At 42.0% G+C, this 23,478-nt stretch overlaps 1 protein-coding gene across 1 annotated transcript in view; it reads left to right on the forward strand.

The window, feature by feature from the left end:
- LOC121862257 (integrin beta pat-3-like) overlaps positions 1–23,478 on the forward strand; it is a 40,341-nt gene that overhangs the window by 14,188 nt on the left and 2,675 nt on the right. The window contains exons 2-7 of the mRNA XM_042360361.1: positions 9,348–9,429; positions 13,991–14,171; positions 15,332–15,479; positions 18,413–18,630; positions 19,253–19,444; positions 19,682–19,827. Coding sequence (XP_042216295.1) covers positions 9,357–9,429; positions 13,991–14,171; positions 15,332–15,479; positions 18,413–18,630; positions 19,253–19,444; positions 19,682–19,827 — 958 coding nt within the window. The 5' untranslated portion in view covers positions 9,348–9,356. The remainder of the gene's footprint in view (positions 1–9,347; positions 9,430–13,990; positions 14,172–15,331; positions 15,480–18,412; positions 18,631–19,252; positions 19,445–19,681; positions 19,828–23,478) is intronic.

The raw sequence follows: 23,478 nt of genomic DNA on the forward strand, positions 1-23,478 counted from the left end.
ACACTTGTCGTAGTGGCCCAGACGACCACACATGTTGCACTGGACGCGTTTGGCTGGGCACCGTACTGTAAGTGACCAGTGGCCCTTGCGGTCACAACTGTCGCAGGTAGACTCAGCAGCTGGACATACCTGTGTTCCGTGCTGCCTACCACAGCTGTTGCAAAGGGAGCCGGGCGTGGGCGTTGGGGTAGACTTCTTGTCTTTCTTGTATTAGGACATAGCCCGTACGGCTGTAGGGGGAGCTCGGATGGCAGAGGTAGCACACCTGGCAGCCTCATAGGAGTGACATACTGTCAATACATCCTTAAGAGAGGAGGGAGAGTCGAGGGAGGTGAGGCATTGGCCAAGCTCCTCGTCCTGCTTCAACTGGGTCTCCTCGCACTGCTGGTGATTACCGGGACATATGTCTATCTCTTCCGAGGCTCTCTTGAGTCGTATGTATAAATCATCAAAAGTCTAGCCCTCCATCTGTCTACAGCTAAACACTTCCCTCCTGCGGAGAGCTTCATTCCACTGACCTTTGATGTGCTGTTCTAGAACATCCAGTACCTCCTCTACAGACAACAAAGACGTCGGGGGCACTTGCAACGTGTGTTCCAACACATGCTGCGTTCCCAAAGACAGGCACATACGTAGCTGTGGCAAGCTCTGGAGATTCACCACTGTAGCATAATCATTCCACCGTCGCCGCCACTCACGAAAAGTCTGGAAATTCTCATCAGGCTTCAAGGTGGGTGGGGGTTGGACAACCACTTTGGTAGTGGGCATTGACGAGGTATCTGAGCCAGTCGGTACCGGAGTAGTGGAAGGGCCAAGGGCTTGATTAGCAGTGAGGCTAGATATCAAAGCTGCAAACCGTTCGTTATCTTCCAATCTCCTTTGGTGGTCTTCAGCACGTCTTCTCGCTTCATCCTCGCGCCTTTCCTCCCTCATAAGCTTCATCAGAGCAATTATCTCTGAGGACGAGGCTGAGGGTCGAGGGGTGTGGCTGGGAGATGTGTTGGGAGAGGGTGGGGCGTCGCTCTCTGACTGGTCATCCATCTCTGTAAAGCTGTCATCTGTCTGACTCATCCGGGTGCTAGGGACACCCCTGCGTGAGGCCCGGGGCATAATTACTTTATCTGTATGTTGTATCTCAAATCAGTGTTGACCGGTCAGCCCGTCATATCAACCAGATCTGAGACAACAAAATTAATTGAATACACAGATAAGTAACTCATATATATATAAAATATATATGAAGAAATGACTGCAGTCGGTGTGTCCGTGAATGAGTTGGTGTGTGTAGGCGGGGGAGGGAGGGGGTAGCGCGGAGGGAGGCGGTGGGGGGTGAGCGTTAGGAGGGTGAGTTACCCTCGAGAGGCAGCCGGGGAAGGACACGCTGACACACGACTCCTCACAAATGCCCTATATCAGCCTTCCACCTTAGGGAATCCTTTAAAACAAGGACACACACTTTAGCACTACACACACGAGGGGCACTTAAGACACTTCACAGGAACGTGCGGTCACTGCACACTGCTCAAAACTCGTTGGTCATTCAAACGAATTTTGGGGGGAGACAATGATGACGGAGTTGACGGAGGAGGTCTACCGGTCTTGATTTTACACGAATGCACTTATTTCCACTTAAATGATCACTTGATACTGCGCCATGGAGATGTTCGGGGTACAGTACTGTACTTGGTTCTAACTACAGGGGCGAACATAAACACCTGTAGAGTTCTGTAGGTTCTTATTAACGGAAATATACAAGGTGCGCTTACAAGCGCGGGTAGTCCTTACACTCCTATAGGGGTCAACTGACCCCTCTCTGACCTCTCAGGCGACATGTGGTAAGTGGTACATTAGCAGCTTCCAGATGTCGCCAGGCACATTTATCTAAGCGTGTGTTGACATGAAACAGGGGCATTGCCACACGCTACTGAATAGAGAAGTAATGTGTATATATAGAGTACATACATGGTATACATACAACATACATAAAATACATACAATAACATTGTCATGAAGATAGTTAATGTTATTAAGCATATTGAGAGATGTGTAACGGGTAAATAAAAGCACTACAACGACCATATCTCTGCCGTTCATGGCTACGACGGTGAGACTGATGGACACACCAGTAATTAATTCTCCGTGACTACCAGTAATGGTAGTCACAGAGAATACACAAGTTGTTACCAAGGTTGGCGCCACCCACATCAGGGGAAGGAGATGATGTTGAATGCTGAAACATGCCGAGGTCTCATTCCTACCATCGTCGTCACCAACAGGTAAGTCACATTAATTTCAGCATAGCCCATGTCGTCCTTATACTATTGCAGGGTGTCCCATGAGTGACAGCAGATATTTGTAGAGGTGAAAGAATATGTGATATTGAGCCACCACGTCTCCATCTCCATCCGTTTCCCTCTATCTATAGCAAAAAGTGTAACCCTACTCAAAAAAATAATGAATGGGCCCTCCAAACAAATTAAAGATGAGGTGCACCCCACCCAAATAGGGATGGGCCCTCCATTTTCTTTCGCCTTCTTTTCTCCACATCCTTTCCTCCCTCCCATCTCCCCAGTCACCCTAACCTACCACCCAATACCATGCAGTGGGCAGAAGGCCACACACTTTCTCTCCTAAAAATCTGTTCCGTTTAACCCACATTCTTTCACTACTAAACTTTCTTCCCCCTTTCCTATATTTCGCTATCGGTATCTCCCGCCTCGACTCCGCCGTTTGTAATAGTTGCCTTGCGTAATTTGTAAAATCCACCTCACGGCTAAACGTAAACCGAAAAATCCATACATGTGTAGAAGTTTTATACTCAGAATCACATATTGTTTCACCTCTACAAATATCTGCTGTAATTAGTGGGACACCCTATTGTAATTATATGACAGTTGTTATATGAGCTCCTTAGTAAACTTTACCATAAAAATATGGTGTTTGATGTGCTATGCGTTTGCCGCACGTTACCTTACTCGGTTATCTTACAACCCCAGTTGCAACCTGGGAGTTTGGGTTGGGTAATGTAGTCCAATATTTTGAGCAGAAATGGAATTCAGAACTAGTCAATGAACATGAAGAAAAACGTTTTTATATAACGAACCCTAACGTAATGTAACCTATTACAGTTATATGTAATCTGGGACGAAGATGTCATAGCTGAAAATTTTCAAAGAAATATGTAAAGCAGTGGAAAACCACATATTTTGATTATCGGCGAGGCTAACTACGTATAAACAATTAATATTTGAAGATTGGCAAAAGTCCTGGGAAAATGAACCAACAAGTCATAAGCTAAAAATGATCAAATCATCAGTTTATCCTTGGTCATCATCAAAACAATCCTCGACATCACGAAACTATTCTGAATCGTCTATGAATTGGGCATACGCGATTGACGCATGGCCAATTTATGTCTTCCCCTAATGGAGCCCCACATATATGCTCCAACTGCCGAACACAAATAACAGTCTAACATATTCTCATTGAATGCCCTATTTATAATCGGTATCAAATAATGTGCTTCACTAACCCTATAATGTAAGATATTTTAGCAAGAGACCCCAAAATTTTTGCTAAGTTCAGTTTTGACCTTTTTGAAATACTGTAATCTCCTCCAAACAATATAACACTAAATTATAGAAACAAATATAGGTTAACTAATCCCTCTGGCCAGCCCTAGGAGAGACTCAAATGGGTATCAGTGGTCTGGTTAAACTAAATCTTGATGATGATGATGATTATCAGCGAATGTTCACTCTACAGTCGCAGGGGTGGTGGTGGAGGTTTGGGGAGGATCCACTTGCAGTTCACTATGAATACATGAAATAGAAAGGGTTTCTTGGGCAGTTGATCCAAAAAGATTTACCAAAACGTTATGTCAGAGTAATAATACTAAACCTAGGTGTTACTAATACCATTAATTTACTCTAGTATATAAAAGCCTGCATCAGTTACCACAACATAATATTACTCTGCCATTTCAGATATGCCTGCAGGACCAGCAAATTCGTCGGCAGTGATTGCTGAGCGAGGCCAAATCCATCGGGATGTGGAGAGCCGGGGCAACTGTGCCGAACATTGCTCTCGAAGTGGGAAGGAGCACCAAGACGATTAGGAAGTGGATCCGCCGGTGGGAGGAAGAGGGCTCAGTGGAGACGAAACCTCGAAGCGGGAGGCCACGAGTAACGTCGGCAAGGATGGACGCCATGATCGTGGCAGCTGTGCAACGGCATATTCAATGCGAACATCAGTGGAGCATACAAGAAATCTGGACCTCAACTGCCATCATATTCCAGCTCGCAAAGGGTGGCTTACACCTACCGGTATTCACAAAGAGTGTCGACTCGGCTTTGCATTGGAACACCTTCCACATAGAGAAGAATACTGGAGAACCATTATATTTACCGATGAAACGGTGTTCAGGTCAGTGGGAGCCGAAGCAAGGCAGTGCTGGCGGCCCCCAACACACGCTACCATGAGAAACACATGGCGCAGTGAGTGGTAGGGTGTCAGTGTCATTCTGGGGGTGGATGTGGGCACATGGGCCAGGTGAACTGGTCAAGATCAATGGCCGTTTCACTGGTGAGCAGTATGTAGACATCCTGGAGCAAGTGCTAATTCCTATGGCAGTTCCAGCCCCCCACACTATCAGGCTGGTTCATGACAACAGTCCCATTCATACCAGCAACATAGTGAAGGACTACCTCCAGGATCACCCTGAAATTGAGGTCATCGACTGGCCAACGCTAGGATGTGATATTAATCCGATTGAACATATTTGGGCCATGATGAAACGTGATTGGGATATTGGGGAGCAGCGAACCTGTGTAGCAATAGAGGCCAAAGCTTACAACGTGTGGGAGAGTATACGTTGACGACCAGGGGTGTGCCTGAAGCTGGTCGACTCCATCCTTAATCGCCTTGATGAAGTCCTGAATGCAATGGGTGGCTGGACCAAATACTAAGATGTGTGTATTGGTGTATTGTTTGGATTTTAGTATTGTTTGTAAATACAATTAATATATATTAACTCACCTACAGTGTTATCTTAAATCCATGTCCTTAATGATGTCTTCAACTATATCGCATGAAAATTCATAACAAAGTAATTAACAGCCACAAACTATGTATTGTGTGCTATACAATGATCTGTATGACACGTCGTGGAATGTGTTGTCTTATAACACAATATAATTATATAGTTACAATTGTTACCATCATTGAAATGCTCATGATGTTCAGTACACAATATTAACAGTTACTGGGCATACTCCAAAATATATGAGGCTTGTATATTGTGGTGGGGTGTTTAAACACTGGAACTTGGAAGAATTGGAACAGTCACCTAGATTAATTCTGAATACTATTTTACAATACTGATAACTTTTTCACTCCACTCTTTTTAACATAAGTATATAATTATATAATATTGCATATTATCACAAATATTTATTAAGCAAAGGATGGGTGGAATATATATAAATATTACCATAATCTCTCTGTCGGAATAACAACAAAATTGTGACGTGGTCGCTGAGTAAAACTAGCTGATCCTTGCATATTTCACTTTTATCCTTAATATATTCCATTCTTTAACGTATCATTGTGACCTGAGCAGCAATAAGAACCCAGGACGCTGCACCTGTTCCATGAATTTGTAACCATAAAGAAACAACTGTAAGACAAAACAGAGTTAAAAAGGCAGCTTGAAATTATGGTGGTATAAATAAACCTGCCTCTCATCCAGCTCCCACCTCCTCTTTTCCACCCCCCACACACACACTACAGTGGGCGACATCTGTTGGCCGACCATAGCATTTCGCCCAACTGTTTCGAAACTTCAAACTCAAGGTTATTCAAAACCTCACTGTGGCTGGGTAGAGGACACGACTTTTGTGCACGATAGTACATAGCCGGTGCTACTGCACAAATGTGTGTACATTGTTTGCAGGTACAGTATACAAACAATGTATACATAGTTCAGGTATGCAAACTCTAGAGAGTGTAGATATACAAATAATGTACATAGATAATACAGATATGCAAACAATGTCCATAGACAGTGCAGGCATACAAACAAAGACAATACTGTACTGTATGTATTCTGTGATGCCAATGCTTTATCTCATCTCCCAAGGAAACCCAAGTTGAGTAACAAATTGCGACACAGATTAATGACCGCTCTTAGTGGTTTAACAACAGAGTTCATGCTCCCAAAATGACAGTGGTACAACATAATGGTACAAATAACCTTAGTACAGTAATTCAAGCACCAAAGACAACAATGGTACAATAGAATGGTACAGTACAAATAACCTTAGTACAGTAGTTGAAGCACCAAAGACAACAGTGGTACTACAGAATGGTACAAATAACAGGATTAGACCCTTCTTGGTGTGATCCACTGTTAAAGTTAACCTTTGTGGTACTGTACAATGACTAATCCCTTGTGTATGATGACTTAACCCCATGAGTATGATGGCTTAATCCTTTTATTATGATGACCTAACCCAGTGGTTCCCAAACCGTGAGCCGCGGCGCACTGGTGTGCCGCGAGATGTAATTAGGTGCGCTGCGAAAGAGCAAGATTATATTTCAAAATATGAAAAATACAAACTGAAATTCGTAATAAAGTTCATATATAACTGGCAAAGTGCCAAATAACTAAACTAAGAATGAGAGGTGGTTTGTGTCATTCAATTCATTTAGGCTAATTATGGTACGACTGTTATTAAATTTTGAGTCTTAAATTTCATAAGGATAAGAACTAAATTCGCATCAATCTATCCTCGTAATTTACGTCTTATAGACACATTCAATGCATAACTATGTTTCAGTTTGTTTCAGTCATAACAAAAGTTTTCATTTCAATAAAGGATTTTGAAAAAACCATTGAGCTAAAATATACGGCGTTGAACGAAAGTTTTTAACACGTCCTCACGCATTGCAGCGGATCAGGACCATAACTATATTTCAATTTGTTTCATTTGTAGTAGTAGAAATTTTCATCTTTTCAATTGATTTTGAAAGGCTCTTGAGCTAAAATAAATGAAACTGAACAAAAGATTCCGAACATATCTTCATGTTTGCGGACCGTTAAGTTATTAAATATGTGACGTGCTGTCACTTGTCCCAGTTTGATACTTGACTTTGTTAGCAAGCTGTGCTCTTTGTGCCATTCATTTCATATTGACTAAATTACCCATAAAATGGATAAGTTTATTAATAGGAAACATAACAGTAACGATTGTGAATCTGAAAGTGAACATTCGTCAAAAGCAACTAAGCCTAGTGATAATAAGGTGAAAGCTCGACCCAATTGCCAATATTGCAATAGCTATTTAAAGTTTGGGCTTCATTGGACTGGAAACGAGGATCAACCTCTCCCACTGTGTGTTGTTTGTGGTGAAAGGATGTCTAACGAAGGCATGGTACCCAGCAAGTTAGAGACATTTTACAACTAAACACTCACATCTTCAAGATAAAGATCTGAATTATTTCCAAAGACTGTTAGAACAGCAATCCGAGCAAAGAAACTATTTTCAGAAAAAGTTTAGTTTCTGAAAAGGCTCAAGTCACTTCTGTTGAGATAGCCAAAATGATTGCACTACAAACGAAATCGCATACTTTAGCCGAGTCGATTATATTGCCGGCCTGTAGAAAGATGGTTAAAACCATGTTAGTTGATGAAGCCGAACAAGAGATAAGCAAAATTCCGCTCTTAAATAATACAATCCATAGGAGAATTGTGGATTTATCTGCTGATATAGAGGAAAATGTACAGAACAAACTTCAGAACTCAGAATTTGCTTTACAAGTTGATGAATCTACTGACATTAGCAACAAAGCACAATTACTTACATTTATTTGCTATATTGATGGAAACCAAATCATAAATCAGTTCTTTTGTTGCAAAGAAATATCACTCACTACAAGAGGTCAAGATATCTTTGACATTTTATCTGCCTACCTAGAAAAATGGAATTTATCATGGAAGTCATGTGTTGGAATATGTACTGATGGGGCACCATCTATGGTAGGCTGTATTAAAGGTTTTGTATCGCTCGTACAACAGCAAAATCCTAATGTTATACGTACTCCTTGCTTCCTACATAGGGAGGTACTAGTTTCAAAAACAATACAAGTTGAATTAAAGCAAGTATTAAACCAAGTTGTTGAAATGGTGAATTATATTAAAAGTAGACCATTGAAGTCTCGCTTATTTGAACAAATTTGTGTTGATATGGATTCCTAGCACAAGCGCTTAATTTTACACACACAAGTCAGATGGCTCTCAAGAGGTAAGGTGCTACCGGTATGTTGCATACATGAATTCCAGAAAGAATTACTTGTATTTTTTGAAGAAGAAAAACATGATTGCTTCTGTGAATATCTTCAATGCAAATTTTAGATTTCCAAGCTGTAATATTTAACAGATATTTGCACAACTTATTAGCGTCATCACAAGTATGCAAGGTAGAGATGAAAACATTCTCACTTCGACAGGTAAGCTGGTTTCATTTAAAAAGAAAGTTGTGATTTGGAAAAATAAAGCTAAAGATGGTAACTTTGAAATGTTTCCCTTAATACGTAAAAGCTGCATAAAAGAAATGACTCCTATTGTAGTTGAACATTTGACAACTCTGGAAGAAAAAATTAACTTTTATTGTCCGTCATTGAACACAGAAGTGTGTGATTGGGTTCGAAATCCCTTCATAAAAATTCCATCTAATATTGGTCTAAAATTATGTGAAGAAGAGGAATTGGCATCTATATCCAGTGATCGTGGACTTAAAATCAAGCATGCTGAGTTACCTATTGATACATTTTGGATTGCTATTAAAGAAGAATACCCCTCAGTAGCTAAAAAAGCTTTATCCGTTTTGATGCAGTTTTCCACATCGTATTTATGTGAATTGGGATTTTCAACCCTCAATAACACCAAATCCAAAAAAAGAGAGAGGCTTCATTGCATCGAAGAAGAAATGAGGGTTTGTCTTTCTCAAATACGTCCCAACATTGAAAACATTGCCAAAAACCATCAAGCGCATGTTTCTCATTGATAACTTTGCTCCATTTATTGATAAAGAATTAAGTACATACAATTTTTCCGTATTTTTAATTATCTATATTTCTACTTTATGCTATGCTAATATATATAAATACCTCTTTTGAATAAATTTTTTAATTTATGTACAAAGTGCGCCAAAATATTTTTACTTGTTCTAAAGTGCGCCGTGAGTAAAAAAAGTTTGGGAACCACTGACCTAACCTCTTGAGTATGATGACCTCTTGTGTTATAATGTTCAATATACCGTTACTTACTTTATTGTATTTCCTTACAGGTGTGCATCATGACCTCTGTGTGGAGATGGTGTGCAGGTGTGGTGGTTGTGTGTGTCATCATAAGCAGCTGTGTGGGCCAGGGTAAGCATCAGTATATCTTTGTAGAGATAATGGTATGATGATCTCTATTTTTTTTCAGATAAGATTTATTATTTCCCCAAGGTATTTCTGTGGAACATGATGGTGATGATATAATGTTGTATCGGAGGAAACGACGTGGCAGACGAAGCAGCCAAGGCAGCTACACGTTCTAGTAGCGTACACATTCAAGTTCCAGCAAGTGTGCAACAGATCAAGAATCACCTCAGAAAGACTAGCAAGCTCCACATCAAAAAGAGCTTCCTTCACGCATTTAACGCTGGTTCCCAATCAGCCAAATGGTACCTGGCGGCCTACAAAAGGGGAACCACCTTTCGCTGACAAGAAAACACCAAGACAAACCCAAGTCAGCCTTCATCGACTACGACTAGGGTACAAGTGCTCCTGGCAGATGATCGGAAATGACATCATGGAATGCACCTACTGTCAGGAGCCAGCAGCCAACCCACTTGAACACTATCTCCTCGACTGCGAAGTCACACAAAGCCTCCGAAACAGAACTCAAATCTCCCAAGAAGCACACACAACACCAGCGACCACTCTAACCCGAAAGGCCCAAACAAACCACATTCACGACCTTCTCCGGGTCATCACACGATACCCACCACCCAGATAGCTTAGAAAGTATCCTCTCCCAGCAAGTGCGGACCCCAGTTCGGGGGGGCGCGCCACTCAGAAACTGGGGGTAAGCGTCCACTGATCGGGGGTCCGCTCACACTTGCAACCTGCAGTATCCTTCCAAATCTGCAGGTAGGACCACCTCCAATCCCAATCCGGTCTGGCTGCTCCTGGAGCTCCAGCCGGAACCACCAAACGGGCCGCCTATAGGCAAAGGCCCGTGTCGGACTACGGTCCGACAATCTCAACAACAACAACAACGGAAGCAAGTGTGCCGACACAGGGCCAGGGGGCAGCAGTGCACCCTCCACACGCTCTACCCCCCACCCGGGAGGCGGCACCAGCTCCGCCTACCAGACAGGAGGAGGCGAGCGCCATCTAAACAATGACATTTCGAACCACACCCTGCAAAATACAGTGTGCTTCGCAAATGCTGCAGCTTCTGAGAATGGTGGGGGGAGTGGGGTTACTACTAAGAGCAGAGATGTTACCGAGAACAAATTCTGGCTTGAATGTCATGTACACTAATACTGACACGTTTCTTGATAGGAGAGAGGAGTTTGAAACACTACTGAAAGTACACCAACCAGATATTGTAGGAGTTGTAGAACTGTTGTACAAGAACAGGAGAATCGACCCAGAGGAATATGAGTTCAGTATTGCTGGATATGACTCATTTACAAACCTTTCTCAAGAAACTTGCAAGAGGGGAGTGGTTATCTATGTTAGGCAAGACGTTAGAGCCAGCCAGGCAAGGGTACAAGGAGAGGATGTTTTTGAAGAGTCCAAGTTGTGTAAAATTAAATTGAAGGAAGGGGACCTACTTATTGTTGGGTGTATCTACAGATCCCCAAACTGTGGCCCACTAAATCAAAGGAACTTAAGAGCCTTAATAGACAATGCGGCAATGCTCAACCCTAGCCACCTCCTTATCATGGGTGACTTTAACTATGGCGACATCGACTGGAGAAACGAGTCCACCTCAAATGACTTTAATAACCTTGCTAATCTTTTTGTAGAAACTGAGAGATAATTTTCTGTTACAACATGTTAGAGACCCGACACCTTACAGAGGGGAGCAAACACCCAAGCCAAACTAATATGGACGAATCTTGTTACTATGATTGACCACTAACTTGACCTCATCATAACAAACGAGGAGGGTATGGTGGTCAAACTGGAACACCTTGCCCCAGATGGCACCAGTCACCATATAGTGTTGTCATTCAGATTTAACTGTTACCTAGTTCAAGATAAGGCCAGGCCAAGGTGCAAATATTACAAGGGAAATTACAACGGGATGAGGGAAGAGATGAGAGGTATCAACTGGCCTGACTCATTAAGGCACAAGAACGCAGACACTACGCTGAATTTCATAACTAGTAAAGTGACCCATTTGATCGATAAATATATACCCAAGACCAAACCCAGTGCCTCTAGGAATACGAGGGGATCCCTACACATGAACCATGCGGCAGTCGACAGAATTAAGAAGAAAACCCAGAAATTCAAGACGTGGGTTGGGTCAAACGATGAGCAGGACAGGAGGATGTATGCAAGAGCCAGAAACCAAGCAAAGATAGAGTGTAGAAAGGCTGAAAAGGAGTTCCAGAGGCTGGTTGCAAGCGAGGTCAAGTCAAACCCAAAGGCGTTTTACCGCTATGCAAAGTCGAAATTGAAAACGCGAGTAGGAGTATCAGACCTGAAGCTTGAAGGTGGTAGTTACGCAGATTCTTACCAGGATAAAGCCGAGGCATTGAACAGCTTCTTTTCCTCGGTGTTCACAAGAGAGGATGCAATTAACCTTCCTGCGTTTGAGGACAGACCGTTCGCCACAGCACTGACCCACATTGTGTTCACAGAAGAGGGTATTAGAAATTAACTGTCCAAGCTAAAGGTCCATAAGAGTCCCGGCCCTGACATGGTGCATCCTAGAGTGCTAAGAGAGTTGTGCAACGAGCTTGCCGAGCCCCTGAAGATCCTGTTTTGTAAATGCCTGGATGAACAAAAGGTCCCCAGTGAATGGAAAGTGGCTTATGTGAGTCCTATCTTCAAGAAGGCGATCGTCACTCCACGAACAACTATAGACCGGTGAACTTGACCAGCATAATATGTAAAGTACTTGAGAGTATTATCACAGATGCTGCAATGGAACATCTAATACGAAACAACCGTGTAAAGGATTGCCAACACGGTTTTATGCCGGGGCGCTCCTGCTTAACACAATTGCTCAATATATTGGATATTTGGACCCATATTCTGGAACGGAGTGGTAATAGCGACAATATTTACCTAGATTTTGCCAAGGCTTTCGGCTGTATACCCCATGAAAGGCTGAAAATCAAACTGGAAGGGTACGGAAGCAGTGTGTGGTGATTAATGGCATGAAATCGTCATCCGTACCTGTCACAAGTGGGGTACCACAGGACAGAGTATTGGGCCCGTTGTTGTTTGTTTGTTTCATAAACGACATACCTGACGTTGTAAACTCCTCAATACAAATGTTTGCCGATGACGCCAAGTTATTTCGGGAAATTAAGAAACAAGCGGACTGTGAAGAACTGCAGAAGGACCTCTGTGGGCTTCAAGAATGGTCGAAGAAATGGCTGCTGAGATTCAATGTCACGAAGTGTAAGAGGATGCACCTGGGGCGTACCAATGGTAAGGATGCGTATCATATGTCCCACCGGGATGAATAAACTGCACTATTTGAGACTGAATGTGAGAAGGACCTAGGTGTGTATGTTGACAATGAGCTGAAGTTCTCGGGCCATTGCGAGAAGAAGGTAAATCAGGCAAATAAATTATTGGGTCTTATAAGAAGGCCGTTCAGATATCTAGACCGTCCATCCCTCGTAAAGATCTTCAAGAGTGAAGTGCTTCGTCATCTGGAGTACTGTCACCCCGTCTGGTCCCCAAGATGTGCTCGGGACTGTCAGTTGGTTGAAAATGTTCAAAGGAGGTCAACCAGACTGGTGCCTGCACTTCGGCACCTCAGCTACCCTGAGAGATTGGAGCGCCTGAACTTGCCTAGTTTATACCACAGACGGGCAAGGGGTGACCTAGTTGAGGTGTATAAGCACCTCAGGGGGCATTACTCAGTCGAGTGTCCTTACTTGGAGCTGGCTGTGGCTCGCCCCACAAGGGGTCACAGCTAAAGATTGAAGAAGCCGCAAGTCCAGAGAACTGTGAGGGCAAACTTTTTCGGAGTGAGGGTTGTAAACTCTTGGAACAATCTACCAGAGAGTGTTGTGACGGCACCGAGTGTGAGCTCTTCAAGACAAGACTTGACCAACACTGGAGCGGGTTCAGGTACATTCAGGAGCCGGTGCATGTCCAGTACTTGCCAACAGTGCGTAACAGAGACGTGGCCGATCGCCCGGGTGGCTAGCGAGCCGATCATTTGGTGAAGAGGATAAAAGTAAAAAAACAACTACTGTATAGGCAATGAATGTCTTCCTGGGTTGAATCTCTGACTGGTCTACTGAGTGTGATTTAGCAGCTGTGACCTATTCCTGGTCATTGTTATATTGTACAGTACCAGTTAAGTGTTAACCTGCCAACATAATTATGAGCTGTGTACAATAGTGAGTGTTTAATCATATGTGAATCTCAGTGTTGTATCATTAGTACTGTATAACAGAGACATATAGTCTAGGTGTCAGGCCACCCTTGAAGCCACACATACATCCTGTCCTGTGATACATAAACACTTAAGTGAGGGTCTTGGATACCAGGAAGGGGTTATCCTCTTCCCCTCAGTTTTATTAATAAGAATTGAATGGATCTAGTAATTTTATTCAGCATCTCATATTGTTGAAGTAAACTTTGAAGTACCGTACTGTACTGTATACTGATACAATACTGTACTGTATTGTTATATGTGTTGACACTGTCAACTTCTTGCTATTACTTTCACCTTTAGAACGACAATATGGACGTCAACACAATCAAGACTCTACAGGGCTCATGCAACATGGTACTGGGAGAACTGGGAGAGGACGCATCAGAGATCGTGTAGAAGATGTGGATGATGGGCGTTCATTGACACGAGAAGAACGGAGAAGACAAAGGGAGGCACGCAGACAGGAGAGAATCCAGAGAAGGTGTGTGTAGAGAAGTACTTATGTTTTGTATAATGTAATTGATGATGCTATGAGTGTATTATTAATATTATTACTAATTACTTATATGGAACAATAATGTACGATACGTACTTTACTTTACTTTTTACTTTTTAAATTTTATCCTCTTCAATACTGATCGGTTCGTTAGCCACTTGGGCGATAGGTCACGTCTTTTAATCACTTTTGGCGTGTACTGGCTCCTGAATGTATCTGAACCTGCTCCAGTGTTGGTCAAGTCTGGTCTTGAAACAGCTGACGCTCGGTGCCGTCACAAAACTCTCTGGCAGATTGTTCCTACAGTTCACTACTCTCACTCCAAAAAAGTTTGCCCTCACAGTTTTCTGGACCTGCGGCTTCTTCAACCTTGAGCTGTGACCCCTTGTGGGGCGAGCGTCCACCAGTTCCAAGTAAGGACACTCGACTGAGTAGTGCTCTTTGAGATGTTTATACACTTCAATTAGGTCGCCCTTGCCTGTCGAGTATAAGCTAGGCAGTTACAGGCGCTCTAATCTCTCAGGGTATCTGAGGTGCCATAGTGCACGCACCGGTCTAATGGCCCTCCTTTGAACATTTTCAATCAACCGACAGTCCCTAGCATATCTCGGGGACCAGACGGGGTGACAGTACTCCAGATGGGGAAGCACTTCACTCTTGAAGATCGTTACGAGGGACGGACCGTCTAGATATCTGAACGACCTTCTTTTAAGACCCAATAATTTATATTGTCTGATTTACCTTCTTCTCGCAATGGCCCGAGAACTTCAGCTCATTGTCAACATACACACCTAGGTCCTTCTCACATTCAGTCTCAAATAGTGCAGTTTCTTCATCCCGGTGGGACATATGATACGCCTCCTTACCGTTGGTACGCCCCAGGTGCATCCTCTTACACTTCGTGACATTGAATCTCAGCAGCCATTTCTTTGACTATTCTTGGAGCTCACAGAGATCCTTCTGCAGCTCTTCACAGTTCGCTTGGTTCTTAATTCACAAACATTAGCATGGAGGACTGTATAGCTTCTGGCATGTCATTTATGAAACAAACAACAATGGGCCTAATACCTAGCTTTACTACCTTTAGTGAAATAACATAGAAGCAAGTTTGGGTTTTGCTCTTATGATCCAAAGTATGTGAACAGGGAGGACCGGAGGAGACAGAAGCAGAGTGTTCAGAGAGTTGGACAAGAACCTGGAGATGAGGAGCCTGACCAAGTAGTGGACTTGGTGTGGTTGAGAGCCAACCTGTCTTCACTGTGGAGAGAGTTTCGGGCTTTTACCAGACAACAAGTTAGTACTGTCAACCTAAGAGTGTATATTGTAGATGACAGGGATCAAGGGTTTTTATTTATTTATTTATCTATTTATCATTTCACCACTTATGAGCTCACTAGTAATTTTGATTAGTTGATTTCTTCTTCATTACTTTATGACTTTTATTGTCCAGTGTTATTACAGTACTGTACAAGAGTGTAGGGGGGTTGATGCCTGTTTCATTTTTCATTCTATTCTTATTATTCTTATTTCTTTTATCTATAGCTGTTTAAGAGAGATTTTTCTAGTTATCTTTTCTTGTGTACAGCTCCTCCCTGACTTACGATGGGGTTAGGGACCCAAATCCAGGTCGTAAGTCGAATTGGTCGTAAGTTGAAAATGCTTAAATAATACAGAAAATCTAAAATGGATGTCTCTTTTTCTTTTCAGCACCACAAAACTCTCACATTTAAGCTTGCCAACCATTTTAAAGTGAATTACAAACAAAAATTTTGTCTGTGTACTGACGTTGGGTCTCGAAAATACGTAATTTGACAAAATTTTGGTACAACTGAGGCAGGTCGTAAGTGCGGGTGGTCGTAAGTCGAGTAGGTCATAAGTCGGGGAGGAGCTGTACATATTCATAATATCATTTTCCAAGTCTTTTTGTCTATATGTATCTATCTTATATTTCTTTGCTTATATTTCCTAAGTTAATATTGTTTTCTATACTTTATTTTTTTTCTTTTATCCTCTTCACCACTGATCGGCTCGTTAGCTGCTTGGGCGATCGGTCACGTCTCTGTTACTTTTCTTTTTCTTTTATTCTCTTCACCAAATGATCAGCTCATTTATTTCACTGAAAATTTTTTGGGGGGTGCAGGTTCTTCTTTTACATTTTAACTCTCTTCTTCCTCTGCAATTTTCTGTGCTTCCAGTTCAATAAGATCCTCGTTACTTAGCTCTTCTGCTGCACTTTCAACCAACTGCTCAACATCTTCATTATCAATTTCTAACTCAAGCTGTTTACCCAACTCCACTATCTTGTTACTAATCTCAGAAATTACTTCATCTTCAGTAAATCCTCTGAAACTGTTCACATATCTTTTCAGGACCTTCTTCCATATTCCATTCATGCACTGTCCTGTAGCCTCATCCCATGCTGCAGCAATGTTCTTTATACATTTCAAAATGTTGTAGTCCTTCCAAAACTCTGAGTATTTTCTCACCTTCAGTAGCAGCAACAGCCTGAGCGAAGGTTGTACGTAAATAATACGCTTTAAATGCAGCAATAGCACCTTGATCCATGGGTTGGATGACAGAGGTAGTGTTAGGTGGAATGTACACTACCTTAACATCAGGTGCATGTCGTCCAGGTGTGGTAGGTGTCCCGGAGCATTATCCAAAATCAGTAAAATCTTGAATGGAATCCGTTGTTGCAGATAATACTCCTTGGCTCTAGGAATGAAACAAGTCATGAACCAATCCTCAAACAGTACAATGGTCATCCAGGCTTTCTTGTTACTGTGATAAAACACTGGCAGTGTGTGCTTGCTGACATGTTTAAAAGCCCTGGAGTTCTCTGAATGATAGATCATGAAGGCTTTAGCTTGAAACCAGCAACATTCCCCCCCAACAGAAGTGTAATTCTGTCCTTGAATGCCTTGAATCCTGGCATTGTTTTCGCCTCTTTGTGGATGTATGTCCACTCAGGCATGCGCTCCCACAATAATCCAGTCTCATCCACATTGAATATTTGCTCAGGCAAATAATTCCCTTCCACAATCACATCATCTAACTCCTCCTTAAAAGCTTCGGCAGCACCAACATCAGCACTAGCTGCCTCTCCACTCACCTTAACATTGTGTACACTGTTGCATTTTTTAAATCAATCAAACCACCCATGACTTCCTGTAAAGGCTTGCTCACATTCATCTCCTGCCTGTTCCTTCAGGCTTTGGAACAGGCTTCTTGCTTTAGCCTGTAATGTTAGAAGGCTTAAGGGTACAGGCTTCTGTATCTGGTCTTCTATCCATATCACCAATAATTTTTCCATATCGTGAATGGGACCTTGTCTTTTCTTCGAAATTATAGTTCCCTTTATCGGTGTTGTTCCTTTCACTACATCATGAATACGTTCCATGTCCTTCAGAATAGTGGATATGGTCGAGTGAGAGAAACCTAGGTCTCGTGAGATTGTTGCTACAGTTTTGCCATTCTCATACTGCATTATTATCTTCATTTTCATCTTAAAAGTAATTGCCTGTCTCCTTTTCTTCGGAGCACCACCAGCACTCTCACTTGTATGCTTTCCAGTCATTATAAAGTCAATTAAATACGATAATAACGTAAGTACACAGCACGATCAGTATAGGATATGATAGCCAAACACCAACTAAGCGTTGTACTGAGTGAGTGTAACCACGCGGTGACCCAAGCCAGCCACACTCGCTCAGGATGGAAACGTTTCGGTATAGAAAATGCACGCGTTATTTGAAAAAAATTTTGGTCACGACTGTGGCGGTCGTATGTGCGGACGGTCGTACGGTCAGAGCAGGTCGTAAGTGCGGATTGACGTAAGTTGAGTCAGTCGTAAGTTGGGGACTACCTGTATACTATAAGAATCAGATGTTAAAAGCTATTGTGACTTAATTTAGCAGAAAGTTTCATCTGAGGAAAGAGTGTAGTATTACAGTACTGTAATTGTTTCTTCTTCAAAGAGCTCTTCCAAATAAATTCATAATGTAGATGGTCATGAGCTAGCAGCATGTCATCTCACTTAACCCTTAATCTGTGGCTAAGACATCCTCTCCTCACCCTCGCCCCTATATGTAAGGAACATAAAACTTCTACAGATATTGACCGCTTTCCCCACCTGTTTAAGGGTTAATTCAGAGGCAAGAAAGTAAAAGTGTGGTACTGTAATATATTTTGCAAAAGAATCAGGTATTGATTTCTTCACTGTTCAGGGTCGAGGCCACAACCACCGTGGGTCAGTGCAGAGAGGACACAGTGATACTATGGGAGTTACTGAGGATCATTCCCTCTGTCCTACTGGGGTGGAGAGCTGCCAAGCTGCTGATGGTCAGATCTGCAGTGGACATGGAGAGTGTTCATGTGGTCATTGTCAGTGTGAACCAGAGCACTATGGCAGTAAATGCCAGTGTAATGATCACACCTGTCAACTGTGAGTTGCTTTGTAACTTTTGAGAAAACTTTTTATAATTTATAAAAAAAAGGACCGTTGTAGAGCTAAATCTTGATAAATTACTTCTCTCTGTAACACAACAAATGGTTAACCTTAAATTAAGATAGTACTGTACTGTATAAAGATGCCACTTTTGGTTATGAGTTATTTCAATATTTGTGTGTAAAGTGTTAGTGTGTCCCGTTGTTTATCACAGTACAGTACAGTACTCTACTTCCAAAGTGTTTGAATGTAAAGTGTACCCTACCTTAACTTTTAACTGTTTAGAATACTATAGACGCATTCCTTTTACAGTGACCTAGTTGTGTGCCTTGTAAGATGAATGTCTGTATTGTACACGTCAAATAATTTTTCGGAGTGTACAGTACGGTGCGGTACAGTACCTGTGGCAGATCTAGATTTGATTAAATCAGCTCAAAGAAAATGGAAGTTGCAATATCACTTTCTTTAGCACCAATAATTATAATTGAAATCCAGATAAAATCACTTGCCACAAATGCTGAGTAATATTACCAAGCTGAAGTGCCGGTGAGCAGCGGTGTACCATCTTGTGAGATGTAATCATTATAGTTGTGTCATTATTATCATTCTTCTGGTTCAGGTATGACGGAATGTCTTGTGGTGGACCAAGTCGTGGCCAGTGTAGGTGTGGGGGATGTATGTGCCGTTCTGGCTACATTGGAGAAGCTTGCAACTGTCCCACTCAAACTCAGATCTGTATTAATCCTGGAGATAAAAACATTTGCTCAAATAAAGGAACATGTGAATGTGGAAGGTGCCACTGTGAAGATGGGTAAGTTATTCTTTTGTACTCGGCCATTTACTGAGTACTGTAATATTTTACTCTCTCAGCCATTTACTGTGTACTAATAGTATGCTCTCAGCCATTTACTATTACAGTACTATATACTCTTTACTACCCCAAGCAAATTGAGAAACATTAAGGAATTTGATAACATGAAATCAATTGACAAATTATGTAAATTTCCTACCCAGCATTTAAATTAATTTCTTTCTTTTTTTGGGACAGATACAAGGGCATGTACTGTGAGGACACAGTGTACGCTGCTGGAGTCTGTGAGAAGCTGAAGCCGTGTGTTCTGTGTAAGGCGGGCATGAGGGGCAGCCCTACCTGTGATCAGTGTCAGATTACTGTCACCGCTGTCAATAATCTGGGTGAGAATCACTCACGCAGTTATCATTTACATACATTCAGTAGATAGATATTCATTCAGTGAAATTGTCACCATGTAAGTATACATTGATTTAGTACAGTACATATATAGGCAGTACTGGTGTACAATATACATAGGCAGTGTAGGTATACTGTAGTTCAAACAATATATACATAGAGAGTGCAGGTGTACAAACAATATACAGTATACTGTATATATATATATATATATATATATATATATATATATATATATATATATATATATATATATATATATATATATATATATATAGGTTGACAACCCTTTAACCAGCTCTAAAAACTGAAAGTTTTTTGTGGGCTTTTTTTTTTTAGGGAATAGCCCATCCAGGCACAGGTCATTGACCCACAACAGGGCCTGGGGAGGGAAGGGGGATAAGATTACTGAGAAATTAAAAATAGAAAAGGAAAAGGTGAAGAGGATATATGAAAAGGAAAACTGCTCAGAGACCTGACCGTTCGCCCAAGCGGCTAACGAGCCAATCAGTGGTGAAGAGGATAAAAGAAAAGAAAAGAAAAGGTTATATTAATCTACACTACGAAGGTGCCGGAAAACCAGCTTTTAAAAGTGAGACAGATTGTATGAGTATGGAAACAGAAGAAGGCAGAACATTCCACAGTTTGGCTGTATGAGGAAAGAAGGAGGTACTGACTGTAATGTATACTGTATGAACATTCCAGGTATAGAATATACATAGACATTGCGGCTATACAAACAATGTATACCCCTGTATTGGCAATGCAGGTATACAAAAAAATGGTAAGGAATAAGTTGACTCAAACAAAGATAGCTAACAAAGCCATCATGTAAGTAATGTAACTAAATACTGTACTGGAAGTCAGATTAATGTGTCTTAGTAATATATGATGATAATACCTCATAACTAATACTTCTTACCTCATAACTCATACTTCTCACCTCATAACTAATACTTCTCACCTCATAACTCGTACTTCTTACCTCATAACTCATACTTCTCACCTCATAACTAATACTTCTTACCTCATAACTAATACTTCTCACCTCATAACTAAAGGTCCATAAGAGTCCCGGACCTGACATGGTGCATCCTAGAGTGCTAAGAGAGTCATGCAACGAGCTTGCAGAGCCCCTGAAGATCCTGTTTTGTAAATGCCTGGATGAACAAATGGTCCCCAGTGAATGGAAAGTGGCTTATGTGAGTCCTATCTTCAAGAAGGGTGATAGTCACTCCACGAACAACTATAGACCTGTGAGCCTGACCAGCATATTATGTAAAGTACTTGAGAGTATTATCAGAGATGCCGCGATGGAACATCTACTACGAAACAACCTTGTAAAAGATTGCCAACACGGTTTTATGCCGGGGCGATCTTGCTTAACACAATTGCTCAAGGTATTGGATATTTGGACCCATATTCTTGAACGGGGTGGTAATATCGACAATATTTACCTAGATTTTGCCAAGGCTTTCGACAGTGTAACCCACGAAAGGCTGAAGATCAAACTGGAAGGGTACGGAATTCGGGGAAATGTCCTAGCGTGGGTAGAAGACTTTCTACATGACCGCAAGCAGTGTGTGGTGATTAATGGCACGAAATCGTCATCTGTATCTGAAACAAGTGGGGTACCACAGGGCAGTGTATTGGGCCCGCTGTTGTTTGTTTGTTTCATAAATGACATGCCTGACGTTGTACACTCCTCCATACAAATGTTTGCCGATGATGGCAAGTTATTTCGGGAAATTAAGAACCAAGCAGACTGTGAAGAGCTGCAGAAGGACCTCTGTGGCCTCCAGGAATGGCCGAAGAAATGGCTGCTGAGATTCAATGTCACGAAGTGTAAGAGGATGCACCTGGGGCGTACCAACGGTAAGGAGGCGTATCATATGTCCCAACGGGATGAAGAAAATGCACTAGTTGAGACTGTGTGTGAGAAGGACCTAGGTGTGTATGTTGACAATGAGCTGAAGTTCTCGGGCCATTGTGAGAAGAAGGTAAATCAGGCAAATAAATTATTGGGTCTTATAAGAAGGTCGTTCAGATATCTAGACGGTCCGTCCCTCGTGACGATCTTCAGGAGTGAAGTGCTTCCCCATCTGGAGTACTGTCACCCCATCTGGTCCCCGAGATATGCTAGGGACTGTCAGTTGGTTGAAAATGTTCAAAGGAGGGCCACCAGACTGGTGCCTGCACTTCGGCACCTCAGCTACCCTGAGAGATTGGAGCGCCTGAACCTGCCTAGCTTATACTGCATTTAAGGCATTTTAGCAATTTTCAACCATAATCTAGCAACTTTTGTTATATTATTTACGTGTGTTGGCAACTGTGACGGTGATCGGTGGTTGGCCAGTCTTTAACCTGTAGTGACAGAGTTTGACCAAGTTAGTAACCTGAAGCAGTTTGTGGAAAATTACAAGACTGATGAAGAATTTAGTAATCTGCCAACACATAAAAAGTGGACCAGATACTTTGAAAAATCAAAGAACATTGAATGCCACTCAGAATTGAACGATTCTTCTTTGCTATATCCTCTCACAATGCAAATGTAGAAAGTTTTTTCACTGATGCAAAGTCAATGGACAAAGGAAAGGAACAAATTGAGTGTTGAAACAATGAAAGGCATTCTGACTGTACAGTACAACTTCCGAGAAACATCTTGCAGTGACTTCCATACCTTTCTAAAGAGCAATCAGCCAATACTGAAAAAGATCCGATCTACAGAAAAGTATGCATGGGCACACCAAGTCACACACACAGTGGGGGAAGAAGACTGCAGCTAAGGGAATGAAGATATTCAGCCTTAAGCAAAGGTAATTTTTTTTATTATTTTTAAGATTTCTATACCATGTATGTTGTATATTAGCCTACATTAAAAACACAATGCAATACAGTACACCGATACTAGTATACATATATATAGATATACAGCACTGTATACAGGCCCGTCTTTTAGGGTGGGGGGGGGCGAACAGGGCCGACCGCCCGGGGCCCAGCACTAGACCCAGTGACCTTGGACACATTACCTGTTGACTGGTTAATCTGACCTGACGGCTTACGCCACCATCGCAACCGTGACCTTACCATCCACAGCGACAGTCCCATGGGGGTTGGTGGGGATGGGTTCCTCTGACCGCATAACTGACTCCATATACTGTAGGCCTATATATTTTCTGGGGCCCTGCAGTAGCTGAGTTGCCCCGGGCCCCGCACCCTCCTAGGGAGGGCCCTGACTGTATATATATTAATGTTATGCAAAATTAATTGTCACAGCTGCTTCAAGGTTACATAGCACCAAAGTGTGTGCCGGGGGGGGCGCAGGATGTCTTCGGGAACGTCCTCTTTTTTTAATGTTCAGATATGGCAACCCTAATACTTCCAACCTCATAACTAATACTTCTTACCTCATAACAAAAGAAAACGAAAGGTAACAGAGACGTGACCGATCGCCCAAACGGCTAACGAGCCGATCAGTGGTGAAGAGGATAAAAGAAAAAGTATAACTAACTAATACTTCTTACCTCATAACTAACTAATAATTCTTACCCATTTTTTATATTTTATTACAATATACTTCTTTTTTAGTCACAGTGACAGCTCTGTTTAACTACTGTATATAAACGAGTCCGTTA

Source organism: Homarus americanus, unplaced genomic scaffold, assembly GCF_018991925.1.
Source record: "Homarus americanus isolate GMGI-L3 unplaced genomic scaffold, GMGI_Hamer_2.0 scaffold31037, whole genome shotgun sequence".
NCBI classification, from domain to species: Eukaryota; Metazoa; Arthropoda; class Malacostraca; order Decapoda; family Nephropidae; genus Homarus; species Homarus americanus.